This window comes from Podarcis liolepis (assembly GCF_965112155.1).
Source record: "Podarcis liolepis genome assembly, chromosome: 13".
Classification (NCBI taxonomy): Eukaryota; Metazoa; Chordata; class Lepidosauria; order Squamata; family Lacertidae; genus Podarcis; species Podarcis liolepis.
This window is the reverse complement of record NC_139573.1, coordinates 36585276-36603807: the sequence shown is the minus strand read 5'-3', so window position 1 is coordinate 36603807 and position 18532 is coordinate 36585276. Positions and strand designations below refer to the sequence as shown.

Here is an 18532-nt window from a genome sequence, read left to right as displayed (position 1 = left end):
GGTCTCCAGCATCTACAGTGTCAGAAGGACAAAGGGTTCGCGGGGCTTTGTTGGTTTATTTACATGTGCCTCTCTAATCCACCCCCCTCCTTCGCCCTTTTGCCACCCGCCCACTGTGCAGGCTCACGAGCGACTGGAGGAGACAAAGCTGGAAGCCGTGAGGGACAACAACCTGGAGCTGGTCCAGGAGATACTCAAAGACATCACTTCCATCGCTCAGCAAGACAGCACGGCCGCCGAACTAGCTCGCATTCTCCAGGAGCCTCACTTCCAGGTAGGCAGCAGCTGTCTCTCAAGATCCGGGGAAATGGCGAAACTTACCAGAACAAATCAAGATAACAAAACTTTTCATAAAAGAATGGTAATGGTTTATTGAATATTTACAGATAAATTGTAAACCAAAACATGAGCAGGATCATTGTAATAACCTGCAATTTTATCAGAGCGTATGTTTACAGCAGACAATTAAACGAGCAAGTGAAATGAATTTGGATCTTAAAAAAATAAATTTTAGGAACCGCAGAAAGAGGGGGAAGGAAGTCAAATTTTGAAATGTTAGATTGATTGTAAAACTAATGAAATGTATAAATTTGAAAAGTATGAATGAAAAATTTAAAATCAGCAACAACAACAACTTCCCGATACAAGGCTGCCTTCAGATGTCTTCTAAAAGTTGTGAAGTTTTGTATCTGAAGGGAGCCTCACTTCCAGGTGAGAGGCAGCTGTCTCTCAAGTTCTGAGGAGTGAGAAAAAGGTGTCACTTCCAGACCTGAACTGGGGTAGTTGATTTCGCATGGACCCTGGAGCCCGGACTCGTTGTAAGTGGCCCAGGAAGGAGGACAGACAATTCACGAAGGGCTCGTTTCTCGTAAGGAGGTGCCAGCAGGAATCCCAGCGCATATCAGCTTTCTCTGTGCGTGACACACACAGAGAGAAAGGTGTCGGGAGAAGTGCCCTTTCGCACAAAGACCCACAGGGCCAGGATATTAATAAGGGACATCTGTGGATTTGCCCTATTTGGCAGCAGGAGTTGGGGAGAGGGTTCCGACTTGGCGATGGATAAAGCTTTCTGCTTCATGCCAGGCTGAGGGCCTTTGCTCAACAACATGCAACAGCAAGATTTATTTTTTTCCGTGTGTTTAAGAAAGACACGGTTTGTGTCCTCTTTTTTTGCAGAGACACCTGAGGCATCCGGCTTAATGCTGTTGGTTTATTTGCTTGCTTCCTTGTCGCATTTGCATCAGGTCTTTCTTCTGTATGGGCTGTGTGGCAACACACCAGGAGTTCCCAGGTGTTTTCCCACTTTTGATCTGACCAGATGAAGAATAATAATAATAATAATAATAATAATAATAATAATAATTTATTTGTACCCTGCCCATCTGGCTGGGTTTCCCAGCCACTCTGGGCGGCTTCCATAGAAACCAAAAATACAGTAAAATATCACAGATTAAAAACTTCCCTGAACAGGGATACCTGCTTAGCTTCAGCAAATTTCCTGGATCGTGTAACTTCAGACTGTTGATGTATATACACAAAGTGTAGATTCTCTGTGCTAGTGTTGCCTCTCTGTGTCTGTGTCTAAGGTGGCATGAGGGAGTGATTTAAAGGCTCACAAGGGTTTGCCTGTCTTGTTTTAACTGGAAGGTTTATGCATCATCATCATCATCATCATCATCATCATCATCATCATTTATTTATACCTGCCCATCTGGCTGGGTTTCCCCAGCCACTCTGAGTGGCTCCCAACAGAATATTAAAAACACAATAAAGCATCAAACATTAAGAACTTCCCTAAACAGGGCTGCCTTCAGTTTTCACAGGAAACTGAAGTAGAAGCTTATTAACAGTGAAAGCTTCATTTATTGCCCACCCCAGTTAAAAGCTTAAGACAATAGTTAAACAATATTTAAACAGCCTTGGCCCAGTATACCTGAAGGAGCATCTCCACCCCTATCATTCAGCCCAGACACTGAGGTCCAGCTCTGAAGGCTTTCTGGCGGTTCCCTCACTGCGAGAAGTGAGGCTGCAGGGAACCAGGCAGAGGGCCTTCTCGGTAGTGGCGCCCGCCCTGTGGAACGCCCTCCCATCAGATGTCAGGGAAATAAACAACTTTCTGACTTTTAGAAGACATCTGAAGGCAGCCCTGTTTAGAAGTTTTAAATGTTTGATATTTTAACGTGTTTTAATATTCTGTTGGGAGCTGCTCAGAGTGGCTGGGGAAACCCAGCCAGATGGGCGGGGTAATAATAATAATAATAATAATAATAATAATAATAATAATAATTTAATAGTCAGGTATCAGAAGCCAAGTTGTAATACACTTAGAATTCTGCTCTTTAGATTCTGCCCCCCTCCCAATGTCATTCAGATGTTGTGATCTCATCTCCCTCTAAAGAGTTCAAGGTGACACACATGGTATTATCTCTGCAATAATCCTGTGGGCTCAGAGAGAATGAATGACCCACAATAACCCAGTGACTGTCATGGCTAAGTGGGGATTTGAAGCCTGGTGCACTCCCTAGTCCCAGCTTGATAGGCACCTCTACACCTGTTGTACTATATATCTAACCATTTATATATGGCCTAATAGTTCCCCAGGACGCTGTGCGTTTGTGTATGTTCTTGCTGGGCTGAATCTAGTGATTTCGGAAATCACCGTGGAATAGATCCTCTTCTGATCAAGAACATACCGTATTTTTCCATCTATAAGTCGCCCCCATGTATAAGACCCCCCCCCCTATTTTGGAGGACTCAGATTTAAGAAAATGGAGGGGATGTATCTGTGTGTAAGACACCCCTTGATTTTTGACATTCTGGGTACGGCTTGGAAGATTTGTCCCTGCTTCCAGTGTTGTGACTAGGGACTTTAAGGTCTCTGGACACAGGCCCATGGCACAAATTTGCACAAATATGCATATTAGCTGCAGAACGGTTGTAGCTCAGTGGTCGAGCACCTGTTTATGTGCACGCAAAAGGTCCTGGGTTCATTCATGGGCATCTCCCAGTGGGAATGTCTGAATCCCTGGAGAGCTGCTTCCAGTCAGTGTAGCCAGATGGACCAAGTGTTTGACTCAGCATAGGGCAGTTTCTTAGGCTTCCTATATGAAGGGATGCCTCTAGGCAAGCCATCACTGTGCTTTCTGGGGGTATCATGAGTGTGCTGTTTGGAGAGAAAGGCCTGGAGATCCAGGACCTACTGCAAAAGACTTGATCCTCATGACCCCCCGTAATGAGGCCTGTTCCCCTCCTTTACCTTTTACTTAATCTGTCTCTGGTCTCAGCTGAGCGAGTCTTTCTGTTGTCTCCTTTTTCCCACCCCTGCCGTGCCCCTTTCTCAGTCCCTCTTGGAAACCCACGATTCCGTTGCCTCCAAGAGCTACGAGACGCCACCACCCAGTCCAGTCCTGGACCCCATGTTCAACAACCAGCCGGTGCCACCGGATGCCGTGCGCATGGTGGGGATTCGTAAGACTGCTGGGGAGCACCTGGTGAGTAAAGTCTTTTTCCACTGTCATGGCCTTGCCATATTTTAGTTTAAAGGCCAGTGTACTGAGCAGACCTGTAACAAACCAACTAACCAACTAATTAATCAACAACTAACTAACTAACTAACTAACTAACTAACTAACCAACCAATTAGCCAGCCAGCCAACCAACCGACCGACCGACCGACCGACCAACCAACCAACCAACCAACCAACCAGCTAACTAACTAATTAACTAACCAATTAACCAATTAACCAATTAACCAATTAACCAATTAACCAACCAACCAACTAACTAACTAACTAACTAACTAACTAACTAACTAACTAACTAGTGCTGGATTTATGTATAAGCTAAACAAGCTATAGCTTAGGGCCCCACTCTCTTGGGGCCCCCCAAAAAAAATTAAAGGAAAAAAACCTGGATGTACATTTCCAAAATATAAGATTTAAAAATAAATGAAATAAAACCTACATACAGCAACAGTGTTTTGTGTTGTGTAGGCTCCTATTTGTTATGTGCAAATGGCTTTAGATACCTATTAGGTCCATAAATTACCATATAGCATATATTCAATACAAAAAACAGTGACAATTTGTTGTTGATAAAGGACAGCTGGACATATAAAGGGCCCCATTACCTTCAGTAGCTTAGGGCCTTGTCAAACCTAAATCCGGCCCTGTGACCCACCAACTAATCAACTAACCAACCAACCTGCCACTTACCGCAATTTTCGCTCTATAAGACGCACCCGACCATAAGATGCAACTAGTTTTTAGAGGAGGAAAACAAGAAAAAAATATTCTGAATCAAATGTTGTTGAAGAGGCTTCGCAGCAATCCCTCTTGCTGTTCTGGCTTCAGCGATAGCTGTGCAGCCTGCATTCACCCCATAAGATGCACACACACTTCCCCTTACTTTTTAGGAGGGGAAAGGTGCGTCTTCTAGAGCAAAAAATATGGTGCATAGCAATTGGGTGCCCCAGGTGGAACAGCTGCTTCAGCCTGCCTCACGGTTGGGCTGGCCCTGTCCCCATTACCCATAACTGCTTTGCATTGACCCTGCACTCTTTCTGGTTTCTTTTCCCTCAGGGTGTGACGTTCCGGGTGGAGCGCGGCGAGCTTGTCATTGCCCGCATCCTGCACGGTGGCATGATTGACCAGCAGGGGCTGCTGCATGTGGGTGACATCATCAAGGAGGTGAACGGGCAGGAGGTGGGCAGTGACCCACGGGCATTGCAAGAAGTGCTGAAAAACGCCAGCGGAAGCGTCGTGCTCAAGATCCTGCCCAGCTACCAGGAGCCACACCCACCTCGCCAGGTAGGAGGAGCCATCATTTAGTTACTTGTCTCCCCTGTGCTAAATAAGGTCTTGCTAACTGCCACCCCCCTCCACCCCACCTCTGCCTGGAACAAAGATAAAATGTGATCATCATCTCTTGACTGAAACAGGCAGGCTTTCCACTTTATTCTTTCATTTCTTTCTCCACTCCTTTCTTGCTTCTCTCTTCCTTTCAGAAAGATTCCCCGTCCTAAAATCATAATGATTACGCTGTCGGCTGATTAAAGAATCCATCAATTATTTATCTGTTTTCTTTTTTTGGATATTATCAGAACATCCATATTGGTGCCTTTCAGAGCTGCTGGGGGGAAGTCTATGATAACGTCCCAAAGCTCTTTTTCCGAAAAGGAAAGGCCGTCAGTAGTATTTTCTTCTGCATTCCCTGTTGCAGGAGGAGCACACCGAGAATTAAAAATAGCCCCTGAAAACAAACAAGCATGCTCTTAACTTGCAGGGCCACCAATTTAAATTTGGCCACCACCACCAGTTAATCAACAAAACATTGAGTCAGTACCGATTAAACATTTGAAAGCTCAAAGTGCTTTTAAAAGCCCCCCCCTGTTTTCGGTAGCCGCATGTGTGGCCATACACTGATAATTATTCAGGTCATTGAAAATTGCCTGATAAGACTCTGTAAGTGCTGAGCATGGAGACTTTCCTGGCATTTGCAAGTGTTGCTCATATGCTCTCGTGTTCATAGCCGGCGCCTACAAGAGAACCACAGAAGACCCTTTATGGCCCTCCAGCAATATCTGCAGCCTTATAGCATGAATATCCCCCCCCCCCCTGTTTTGAACTCTGTGATGCTGTTAACTACTGTGATTTTTTTTTTTTGCTGAAAGATTCAGAACAGATAAAAGAAAGTACTTCTCCATGCAGCACATAGGAAGCAGTGATGGCCACCAACTTGGATGGATGGCTTTGAAAGAGAATTAGACAAAATCATGGACTAGAGGGCTATCGATGGCTACTAGCGGGTGGTGCTGTGGTCTAAACCACTGAGCCTCTTGGGCTTGCCGATCAGAAGGTTGGCGGTTCGAATCCCCACAATCGGGTGAGATCCCGCTGCGCTGTCCCAGCTCCTGCCAACCTAGCAGTTTGAAAGCACAACAGTGCGAGTAGATATATAGGTACCACTGCGGCAGGTAAACAGTGTTTCCTTGTGCTCTGGCTTCTGTCAGAGTGTCCCGTTGTGCAGAAGTGGTTTAGTCATGCTGGCCACATGACCTGGAAAGCTGCCTGTGGACAGACGCCAGATCCCTTGGCCTGAAAGCAAGATGGACTACTGCAATGCGCTCTACGTGGGGCTACCTTTGAAGGTGACCCGGAAACTGCAATTAATCCAAAATGCGGCAGCTAGACTGGTGACTGGGAGTGGCCGGCGGGACCGCATAACACCGGTCCTGAGAGATATGCATTGGCTCGCAGTACGTTTCCGAGCACAATTCAAAGTGTTGGTGCTGACATTTAAAGCCCTAAATGGCCTTAGCCCAGTATACCTGAAGGAGCGTCTCCACCCCCATCGTTCAGCCTGGACCCTGAGGTCCAGCGCCGAGGGCCTTCTGGTGGTTCCCTCATTGCGAGAAGTGAGGTTACAGGGAACCTGACAGAGGGCCTTCCCGGTAGTGGTGCCCGCCCTGTGGAACGCCCTCCCATCAGATGTCAAGGAAATAAGCAGCTATCTTAGAGTGCCTGGCGTGCTCTGGTCCATGGGGTCTCGAAGAGTCAGACACGACTAAACAACAACAACTATCTTTAAAAGACATCTGAAGGCAGCCCTGTTTAGGGAAGTTTTTATTATTTAATGCTGTATTGTTTTTAACACTAGATTGGGAGCCGTCCAGAGTGTTTGGGGAAACTCGGCCAGATGGGCTGGGTATAGATAATAAATTATTATTATTATTATGAGCGCTGCAACCCCATAGTCGCCTTTGACTGGACTTAACCATCCAGGGGTCCTTTACCTTTTACCTTTTTACTAGCCACAATGGCTATGCTGTGCCGCCACAGTTGGAGGCAACCATGTTTCCAAATACCAGCTGCTGGAAACCGCAGGAGGGAAGAGTGGCGTTCTTGTGCTCGTATCCTGCTTGATGGTTTCCCACAGGCATCCGGTTGGCCACAGTGAAAAGAGGATCCTGGACCAGATGGGCCCGATCCTGCAGGCTCTTCTTAATGTTCTTACTCTAACCTCAGCAAGCTGCCCAGCTTTCTGTTTGAAGCTGTTGCCAGTGATTTCTTCCTTTTGTTTTATGTAATACTGTATTGGGAAAGCTGGCCAAACTTTCTATACGCTGTAACTAAAACGAGCCGCCGCGAGGGGGGTCATCTGGGGAACAACCATCAGTCTCAACCGAGGATGGGTAATAGGTTCTGACAGGCAGGCAACAGAGTGGAATGAAATTCAGCACCTTGGTCAGCGCACTTTGGAGTCAGAGACAAGATTTTGCATTTGCAAGCAGTGCTTGCTCAGCAAACTGAAGTCTTGCCCCAGCACCAGTCCGAAGCCTAATGACAGCTGATATAGTCTTGTTCTTTAGTCAGGGGTGCAAAAATCCCAGGTTTCACCTCCCTGGAGGAACTCCGTCTTCAACCGAAGGGGCCACAGTGCGTACGCGAGGCAGGCTGCAGTGCCTCTTTGTCTCCCTGGAACTTGACGCTTAATCATCATTATCATCATTTTTAAATTTGTATACAGTGGTACCTCGGGTTACATATGCTTCAGGTTACAGACGCTTCAGGTTACAGACTCTGCTAACCCAGAAATATTACCTCAGGTTAAGAACTTTGTTTCAGGATGAGAACAGAAATCGTGCTCCTGCGGCGCGGCAGCAGCAGGAGGCCCCATTAGCTAAAGTGGTGCCTCAGGTTAAGAACAGTTTCAGGTTAAGTACGGACCTCCGGAACGAAGTAAGTACTTAATCCAAGGTACCACTGTGCCATCTTTCTATCTTACAGTACTCAAGGTGGTTTACAAGCTGAAGAAACAAAAAAAATTACATCTTATAACAATCTAATGCAATACAAAAATGTGGCAATAAAACTTTAAAATAGGCAACCTACATCAAAAAAGTAACAGTCAACAATCATTAGAATCGTATTAAAGAATAATAACATATAAAAGTTAAACAGTTGCAATAAATAATTTCTAAACTATAATCAATAAAACAACAGCAAGCCACAGTACATAAAATAGGTAAAGGGACCCCTGACCATTAGGTCCAGTCGTGGCCGACTCTGGGGTTGCGGCACTCATCTCGCTTTACTGGCCGAGGGAGCCGGCGTACAGCTTCTGGGTCATGTAGCCAGCATGGCTAAGCCGCTTCTGGCGAACCAGAGCGGCGCACGGAAATGCCGTTTACCTTCCCACCGGAGCGGTACGTATTTATCTACTTGCACTTTGACATGCTTTCGAACTGCTAGGTTGGCAGGAGCAGGGACCAAGCAACGGAAGCTCACCCCATTGCGGGGATTCGAACTGCTGACCTTCTGATCGGCAAGTCCTAGGTTCTGTGGTTTAACCCACAGTGCCACCCGCGTCCCAATAGTACATAAAATAATACAATACAAATTGAGAAGCAGAGACTAGAGGGTGGGGCAAGGCAGGTGGAAGGAGGCCTTGCCTGACGAAGTCTCTCCCCTCACAGTTCTTCCTACAGGAACAGCTCCCTTATGAGGACTCCTAGGGTTGGAGGGTGGGGTGAGGCAGGTGGATAGAGGCCTTGCCTGATGGAGTCTCTCCCCTCACAGTCATGGAAGGCCGGGTGTCCAAAGGGAGGTTTTTGGGAGAAGAGCTGTTAGTGTTACAGCCTGTAGGCAAGCAAATCTCAGGAGCAGGGGGTGGACTCATCGCAGATCCTTTGGATTTCTCCTCCTGGAAGTACATGCCAAAGTATTTGACACTCTGGCTGCTTCCTGAGATTGTCCAAGGAGAGGATTGCTCCATCTTCCATGACTCTTGGTGCATAAAGCATTTCTCGTGTGTCCTGAGTTATGACAGAGGCCTTGCTCAGAGGCTCCTGCTGTCAATCTCACAATGGACTCAGGAGAAGATTTCTTCATAACCAATGCATTGTTGTGTTTGCATCTGAGATTTTCAGCTCGCCTGAGATGGTGTGCAGATTCCAACTTAATAAAATAAAATAAAATAAAATAGTGAATCTAAGGAAGCCAGTAGAAACCATCCCCATTCCAGCCACAGTTGAGTACATGGCTCTTCCCTGTATACTCTCTCCCTGTTCCTCACTTTTCTTTGAATTATGATCTGGCAACCATTACTTCTGGCAGCGTTCTTACACAGTTGGACATACCACCTCCTGGTATATCTTCTTAGATGTTCCTAATCCCTATCTATATTTATTTATTTGATGGCCATAGGGGTCGCCAGCCTTTTCAGACCAGGGGGCACATTTTGAATGTTGAGAGTTTTGAGGGCACAAGTCACAAAATGGCTGCTGTGGGGGCACAAAATTAGAACGTGTGCAGTCAGGGCGATGCTTTCCTCATAACTGTATTTCCATATGAGAGCAAGCACAAACTGTTGAATTTCTGCCTGGAAAATAAGACAGAAGCAGGGAAAAAAATACATTAAAAAGGAGAAAACAGCAGGCCTTTAAGACCCCAGGAATTCCTCTTGCCTGTTGGCTCAACAATTCACTTATCAACCACAGCTCTGACTTCACTCATTGGTTAAAAACACTAGCAAGCTAGATCAGCCAGGCTTGCTCATTTCACAAAAAATGCTTGAAAGGGTATCTGCATATTTTTGTTTCAAAACTTTCTTTCTAGGAGAAAGCTCAAAAGACTGGGGCTGCTGTGCAGGGGTGCAAATGAAGACCCTCATGGGTGCAATGGCTCCTACAGGCATGAGGTTGACAGCCCTTGAATTGCTGCATTGACTAGAACCCTAAATCTTTGCAGATTCCTGTACAAAATTAACACCTCTTGGTTTGATTTCTATCTCTTGGACAAGTGTGCAGATTGCATCTACCCAACAGATTTCATACTTCTCATAATGTTTGTGCATTTATTAAAACAACTCATTCGCCACCTTTAAACCAGAAGTTATAATGTTGCGACGTAAACATATCAAAATACAGCCATACCTTGGTTTTTGAACTGATTAGTTCTTGAATGTTTCGGCTCCCGAATGATCGAAACCTGGAAGTGACTGTTCTGGTTTGCAAACTATTTTTGGAAGCCGAAGGTCTGATGGGGCTTCCGCGGTTTCCGATTAGCTGCAGGAGCTTCCTGCAGCCAATCACAAGCCATGCTTTGGTTTCCACACGTTTTGGCAGTCAAACGGACTTCCGGAACGGATTCTGTTTGACTTCCAAGGTACGACTGTACGTATTTAAATGCTTTATTGGAGATAAAAAAATATGCATTTTTGAATATTAAAGGAAGTAGAAATTTAAATGAATACTTACATGGAGAGTTTTTGGTTTTTTTAAATCACAGATTAATTCACAAATGGCACAAACAGATTTAATGGGTAAAAACAGAAATACCGATTTGTCCCTCCCAGGCTGAGGGTTGTAACTCCTCATCTCTCACAACCCTTTGGGAAGGAAAGAGAGAGAAATCTGCTGCCTCAGCCAATGTCCGTGTCCCTCTGTTCCATCCCTCCTTTGCCAAGTGACTTTTCCATTCTGCTCTGTCACGCGTCCCCTCTCTTTGTCTCATGCGGCGGAGTTCAGAAGTGACTTAATGCTTGGGTGCTTTGGGTATAGTGGCGTGAGAATTTAATGAGCAGGTGTCAAATCAATTACACATAGCCGTCTCAGGCTCCGAGCATGGGAAGCTGTGTAGGTTTGTCACACAGCCCCCCCTTTTTTTTTTGGCAACCTGGTTCTGGGTGAGGCCTAAGTCGACGCGAACAAATTTCTGCTCAGGAGGTAGCGCTTTTCTACCTCAGGCATTCGTCTCTGGCCTAAACCAACCTGGACTTCACACCTTAGAGGGGACCCTGGCGCAGCCATTAGTCCTTTGGGGTGCAAGAAAAGGATGGGGAAAGGTTTTCTGCTTCTTAAGACCACCCCATCTCTGCTTCCCACATAAGATTGGTTACCTGAGACCTGCTCTCCAGGCATCCTGTATAGCAGGAACGCCTGAGGCAGGGGGACCGGAGGTGAACAAGTTTCTCCCTCCTCTCCTCAGTGTCGTTCTTACCATCTTCCGTGAGTCGGAGGGTGCCTTCATGAAGTGCAGTCGCTCCCCGTGCAAGGTACTGAACGAATTGTGGAATTCCCTTCTGCAGTTACAGAAGATTCCCCACTTCACTGTCTCACCAGAGTGGTGCATGCTCTAGCTATCTCCCGCTTAGACTACTACTGCAATGCGCTTTACGTAGGGCTACCTTTGAAGGTGACCCAGAAACTACAAAATGGCCTTGGCCCAGTATACTAGAAGGAGCATCTCCACCTCCAACGTTCTGCCCGGACACTGAGGTCCAGCTCCGAGGGCCTTCTGGCAGTTCCCTCACTGCAAGAAGCCAAGTTACAGGGAACCAGGCAGAGGGCCTTCTCGGTAGTGGCACCCGTCCTGTGGAACGCCCTCCCACCAGATGTCAAAGAGAAAAATAGCTACCAAACTTTTAGAAGACATCTGAAGGCAGCCCTGTTTAGGGAAGCTTTTAATGTTTAATAGTTTATTATATTTTAGTGTTCTGTTGGAAGCCGTCTAGAGTGGCTGGGGAAACTCAGCCAGATGGGTGGGGTATAAATAATAAATTATTATTATTATTATTATTATTATTATTATTATTATTATTATTATTATTATTATTACAACTAATCCAGAATGCCGCAGTCACTCTGGGTGGCTCCCAACAAAACATTAAAAACATGATAAAACATCAGACATTAAGAACTTCCCTAAACAGGGCTGCCATCAGATGTCTTCTAAAAATCAGATAGTTGTTTATTTCCTTGACATCGGATGGGAGGGCGTTCCACAGGGTGGGCACCGTTACCAAGAAGGCCCTCTGCCTAGTTCCCTGTAACCTCACTTCTTGCAGGGAGGGAACCGCCAGAAGGCCCTTGGAGCTGGACCTCAGTGTGGAGGTGAAGACGCTCTTTCAGGTATACTGGGCCGAGGGCGTTCAGGGCTTTAAAGGTCAGCACCGACACTCTGAATCATTCATATATACAGACACTGCTGAGAAGTAAGGTCCATTGCGCTGGACCAACGGGAGTTAACGCCCAATTAAGCAGTTATTATTTTACAGCCAAAGTCGGGGCCGCACTCTGCATCAAATTGCAACCAGCTGCAAAACACTTAAGTTTAAGGTGGGCAGGGTAAAAGGAAGTCAAACAAGCTTCACAGTAAGCAGAGTGGAGGTGCTGCTTCTGTAGCCTCCAGCATTGAACTGGAAATGCCTCAAAAGACTCCTGATCTTTGCGAGTTTTAATGGGAATCAACCTGCTCTGTACCTCTTGGACTAATGTTCTGGTTGGAACATGGCAGAAACCAAAATACCTTTAGAAAACCATATGGAATTGTGCATGTCGAGTGAAAATACATATAGGGATGTGTCTTTTGAGAGGAAATGTGTCTATTGCAAGGGGAAAGATGTTTAGTATGGCATATTTAAATGCAGAATTTTGTGCAGATTTTTTTAAAAAAATGTAGTTTAATACAGGAATGGGGTAGAGTGGAACTATGGATTAAGAGAAGTGAAAGTGACATGGAGCAGAAGTAAACTGATACTCTTATCCTTACCTCCAGCATCCTTATTCTCATTCGCGCCCTGTGGAACGGCCTCCCTTCAGATGTCAAGGAAATAAACAACTATCTGTGACTTTTAGAAGACATCTGAAGGCAGCCCTGTTTAGGGAAGTTTTTAAAGTTTGATGTTTTATTGTGCTTTTAATATTCTGTTGGGAGCTGCCCAGATGGGCGGGTTATAATTATTATTATTATTATTATTATTATTATTATTATTATTATTATTATTACACTCCCCACTTTGCAGCACCTCCCACCACCAACCATTTCACTTGGATTGGGAGCCTCCAACCAGAGAAAGTTTAGGGAAGTTTTTAATGTTTGATGTTTTGTCGTGTTTTTAATTTTCTGTTGGGAGCCGCCCAGACTGGCTGGGGAAACCAGATGGGCGGCATATAAATTATTTTTATTTTTATTTTTATTTTTATTTTTATTTTTATTTTTATTTTTATTTTTATTTTTATTTTTATTTTTATTTTTATTTTTATTTTTATTTTTATTACAGGACCAGTTAAACCTGGTATGCATCCCTGTTTGGCCCATGAGGTTATTTTTCCAAAATCAGTCCCATCTGCCCCTCACCTGATATCATACGTGAGGCGGGGAGACATATAAGAAAGTAGCTGCAATTGGGAGCTTGAAAGGAGCTCCCGATTATTTCCAAGAGGAACTCCCCAGTGCAGCTGAGTGAGGCACAGCCCTTTGCGAGTCCCGACAATCCGCTGATCCTCAGTGCCTGCAGGGCCCTGCGCTGTGCAAGTGGGGGGCTTGCAAAGTGCTGTGTCTTTGCCTACAGCTGTTTTGATTTCAGACTGCGCAGCCAAAGGAAAATGGGTCACCCAGTGTCATGGTGACATCAGGTGATTGACAGGTGGCTGGCCCTGCAAGGGGAGAAGGGGGGTAGAGATAAGAATCCACCCGCCCCCCCACCAGCTGCATCCAGTTCCCCACCCCTTCTTTATTCCATAGAATCTATGCTGTGTTTTGCAGCCTTTTAAAAGCAGCCTTAGTAGCTGATGGTTGTTCTTTTGGCTAAACTAAAGCTGGTCAAGGAAACATCATTTCCCTACAGTGAAGCAGGTCTTCTTTAATACATATAATAATATTGTATTCTTTTTCCGTACAGAAAGTTACATTTGCTACTCTGTCCTATTGATTTCCCGCTCGGCCAGCATCAATGCTTATAACCCAAATCACATACAATTGCATTTTAGGTTTCCTCTTTATCTGATTCCATCCTCTGTGACATATTTCTCAATATGTTCCGCTGTTTTCTTACACTTCAGACACCGCTGTGGTCCTCATGTATGGAAAATAACTTTTTATATAGACTAGGAAAGGTTTCCAGTCTTCTTTAAAAGATTCTAAATTTAGACAGCATGTTAAAAAGCAGAGACATCACCCTTGCCGACAAAGATCTGTATAGTTAAAGCTATGATTTTCACAGTAGTGATGTATGGAAGTGAGAGCTGGACCATAAAGAAGGCTGATCGCCAAATAATTGATGCTTTTGAATTCTGGTGCTGGAGGAGACTCTTGAGAGTCCCATGGACTGCAAGAAGATCAAACCTATCCACTCTTAAGGAAATCAGCCCTGAGTGCTCACTGGAAGGACAGATGGTGAAGCTGAGGCTCCAATACTTTGGCCACCTCATGAGAAGAGAAGACTTCCTGGAAAAGACCCTGATGTTGGGAAAGATGGAGGGCACAAGGAGATGACAGAGGACGAGATGGTTGAACAGTGTTCTCAAAGCTACCAGCATGAGTTTGACTAAACTGCAGGAGGCAGTGGAAGACAGGAGGGCCTGGCGTGCTCTGGTCCATGGGGTCACAAAGAGTCGGACACAACTAAATGACTAAACAACAACAACAAAAATTTGTATCTTTCATCAGTGCCGTCAGTTTTGCCATCTCTGCCCATTCCAAGATTTTCATCAAACGTTCTTCCTTGGAGGGTGTTCTCTCTTCGTTCCCTTTCTGTGCGTGTAGAATCCTTGCTGCTGTAGTCACATGTGCACATAAATACTGCTGAGGCTTCCTTTGGGATTTCACCGTCTACTCTCTGTCAGCTTCGCCTTTGAGCCGGTGCCACCGACTGGGCTCAACCTCTTCTGCCCTGTCTGGGCCAGGCGAGCTGGAAAAGCACTCCCAGAGACCTTCCACTGCAGGGAGCAGGTCTAAGTGCTGTGGACTGAGTACCAAACTCAGTTCCAAAAGTAAGCGGAGCACAGCAGAGTATGGACCACATGAACGACGGCTCTGAAGTATAACTTATTTTATTCTTTACAGCTACTGCAGAACTAAAATAAACTAATGTGGTACCTCAGGTTAAGTACTTAATTCGTTCCGGAGGTCCGTACTTAACCTGAAAGTGTTCTTAACCTGACGCACCACTTTAGCTAATGGGGCCTCCTGCTGCTGCCGCGGCGCCGGAGCCCGATTTCTGTTCTTATCCTGAAGCAAAGTTCTTAGCCTGAAGCCCTATTTCTGGGTTAGTGGAGTGTGTAACCTGTAGCGTATGTAAACCGAGGTACCACTGTAACTAAAGACTAATCGGAGACGCTGGACTGCATGTGTGTTACAGTTGCTTGAGCAGTCACCTTATCTATATACAGATAACACTCAGACTCCCACAGGCTGGAGCGGAAGAAGCGATGAGCAAAATCCGCCCCCTCCTTTCTGAAACATTGTCTGATTCTTGCAATGGGAGGGGTGAAATATCCTCACTCTCCCAGTGATGCAGTTTTCACGTAATGCCAAACCGTAGCTTAGCCAAATAAAAAATTGTGGCCGTCCTCAGTCCTGCTGTGCCAACTAAGCCATGGTTTGGCTTAGCATGTCGTCCGGGCCCAGTCTCATGGTTCTGCTTGCTGCAGACAAAGATTTCTTCGTGGTTTCCTGCCTATGTGTTTCTTTTGCAGATGCAAGCCCAGGTTTAGTTGCAGTGCTCAGTGGTGAACTTGTAAAAGGGTAAAATGCTTCTTAGGCATTCAAGCAAGCAAAAGAAACAACATTTTCCCGCTCCTAGCAGACTTGTTAAAATATATAAGTCTGAATCAGATAAGTGCTGGAGAGGTTGAGGGTACATTTTATGATATGTGGTGGACTTGTAAAAGGGTAAGAGTATTGGGAAATGATATATAATGAATTGAAAAAACAACAACATTTAAACGTACCTTTCCCAAACAAACCAGAGTCTTTTTTTGTTGGGAATAATTCAGAGGGAAATTCCCAGGTGTCAAAAAAGACTACAGTGGTACCTTGGGTTACAGACGCTTCAGGTTACAGATGCATCAGGTTACAGACTCCGCTAACCCAGAAATACTACCTCAGGTTAAAAACTTTGCTTCAGGATGAGAACGGAAACCGTGCAGCAGCAGCGGGAGGCCCCATTAGCTAAAGTGGTGCTTCAGGTTAAGAACAGTTTCAGCTTAAGAACAGACCTCCAGAACGAATTAAGTTCTTAACCCGAGGTACCACTATATTTGTGTATGCTACAACCGCGGCCCATGTTTTGTTACCCCCAAAATGGAAAACGAGCGAGGTCCCAACCAAAGAAGAATGGCAACTTAAAAACTGATGGAATACACGCAAGATTTAACATATAAGAATAAGAGAACAAGAAGAATGTATGTTTAAAGAAAACTGGAAAATGTTTACTGTATATATGGGTGAAAATTGTGTTCATTTAAAAATGCTGGTAGCAGTAAGATAAATTCCACAGTGAAAGCAAGTTTTAATGGATGTAACAATGGATTACTGAATGGTTTAGTTCATGTAAAATATGCAGGGATGTGTGGTATGCAAAATGAACCGCGGAAAGAGAAGAAGGGAAGTCATGGATTTAAGGTTGTTTAAATGAATATTTTGAAAAACTATAGATAGATACAGTGGTACCTCGCAAGACGAATGCCTCGCAAGACAAAAAACTCGCTAGACGAAAGGTTTTTCCGTTTTCGATTTGCCTCGCAAGACGAATTTCCCTATGGGCTTGCTTCGCAAGACGAAAACGTCTCGCGACTTTGTTTCCTTTGTCTAAAAACAAAGACATGTTTTGTTTATAAAGTTAATTTATTTTCCCTTCAATTTTTGAACTGCTCTTTACAGTATGTGTGACTTTAAAGAGCAGTTAATAATAAACTGTTGTTGTACCAAATTTGGCTTTGTTTGGACTTTTTTTGACCATAGGAACGCATTAATTGATTTTCAATGCATTCCTATGGGATTTTGTGATTCGCAAGACGAAAAATTCGCTAGACGACAAAACTTGCGGAACGAATTAATTTCGTCTTGCAGGGCACCACTGTAGATGTTAGATAGATAGATAGATAGATAGATAGATAGATAGATAGATGGATGTAGTGCTCAGCCAGAGCATGACATAGCCTTGGGTAGCACAGGTCATGCTAAACCACGTTTTGGCATGGTATATCATGTCCAAACATATGTAAAAAACCAGTGCCTGGTGCCTTGCTTTCCCAGTATAGGATGGTATGCATTGACTCATCCACTGGGAGATTGAATTTCTAGATGCCACTGGTGAGGAACTAAACTCCGAAGAACGATGCCAACGCCTCACCCTCGCGAAGTATAACAAATAGAGATCTATTTACAGGGGAACTGTTCCTGGTAAACGTGAACACTTGATTCTTCCTTAAAGTCTGGAGCAAATTTCACGCCCTGCTTGCAGGCCGCTGTGTCAGAGACGTTATCCTCCGAGCATGGGTAGCAGAATGCTTGCAGCGTCCCTCTGCTATCCACCAGTCTTCTGAGTACATCTGGGATCGCTCAGTGGAAACACTTCAGCATGAAACGTGAAACGCAGGGAATAAAACGTAGGGGGGAACGATTTGAGGGCATACGTGCGTTTTGTACGGAATACTCGAGTGTTCTCCCGGTTACGATGGTGCAGGCGGGGATTTGAGAGTAACGTCTGGCGATGCTAGAAGCATTCCAGAGGGAGGGATTGTGTAATGAGTTAGCAACAGCTCCTTGTCACAAAGCCCATGCTGATTCCAAAGCGAGCGGCAGAGGGGTGGGGGAAGTATGACGTGAGTGGTGGTGATGGAGACGAGCGCTGCTTGTTTTCATGTGAATATAATCCTGTTGCTTTGTGGAAGCAAAGAGGATTATTTCACACCAACAAGCCCAAATAGCGGCCTAAAAAAACCACAGCAGGGGCATGTGTGTATGTGTGTGTGTGCGCGCGCTTGGGAAGGCACTTTAACTTATTACACAATCCTCCTCTGCTTCCCCACCTCAATCTTTCCCTCTGTCTGGAGAGATAATATATAACTTGCTCAAGGGCTCTGGGAGGGAACAATTTAGAGCAGAGAAGCAACAGGGGAAGGATGTATTCAGGGCCGGCCCTGCTGTTAGGTAGAATGAGGAGGCTGCTTCAGAAGGCAAATGCTGGGAGGGAGGGGGGAAGAACAGCATTCCTTGTGGTCCCTTCCGACTCTAGGACTCTATGATCCTAGATTGCATTTACGCACATTTGCGGGACTGTACTGCAACATTTGGGATGTGGGTGGCGCTGTGAGTTAAACCACAGAGCCTGGGGCTTGCTGATCAGAAGGTTGGGGGTTCGAATCCCTGTGACGGGGTGAGCTCCTGTTACTCGGTCCCTGCTGCTGCCAGCCTAGCAGTTTGAAAGCACGTCAAAGTGCAAGTAGATAAATAGGTACTGCTCCGGCGGGAAGGTAAACAGCATTTCCGTGCGCTGCTCTGGTTCGCCAAAAGCGGCTTAGTCATGCTGGCCACATGACCTGGAAGCTGTATGCTGGGTCCCTTGGCCAGTAGAGCAAGAGCACCGCAACCCCAGAGTCATCCACGACTGGACCTAATGGTCAGGGGTCCCTTTACCTTTACCTTTTACTGCAACATTCAGGGACGCAGGTAGCGCTGTGGTCTAAACCTCAGAGTCTCATGGGTTTGCTGATCAGAAGATCAGCGGTTCGAATTTGCTTGACGGT

General features: G+C 45.4%; 1 protein-coding gene across 5 annotated transcripts in view; it reads left to right on the top strand.

The window, feature by feature from the left end:
- MPP2 (MAGUK p55 scaffold protein 2) overlaps positions 1 to 18532 on the top strand; it is a 131840-nt gene that overhangs the window by 40185 nt on the left and 73123 nt on the right. For all 5 annotated transcript variants that reach the window (XR_014518121.1, XR_014518122.1, XM_083469894.1 and 2 more), the window contains exons 4-6: positions 122 to 274; positions 3342 to 3491; positions 4581 to 4808. Coding sequence is in view for 3 of the 5 variants with exons in the window: in XM_083469894.1 (XP_083326020.1) it covers positions 122 to 274; positions 3342 to 3491; positions 4581 to 4808 (531 nt within the window). In the remaining 2 variants the exon portion in view is untranslated. The remainder of the gene's footprint in view (positions 1 to 121; positions 275 to 3341; positions 3492 to 4580; positions 4809 to 18532) is intronic.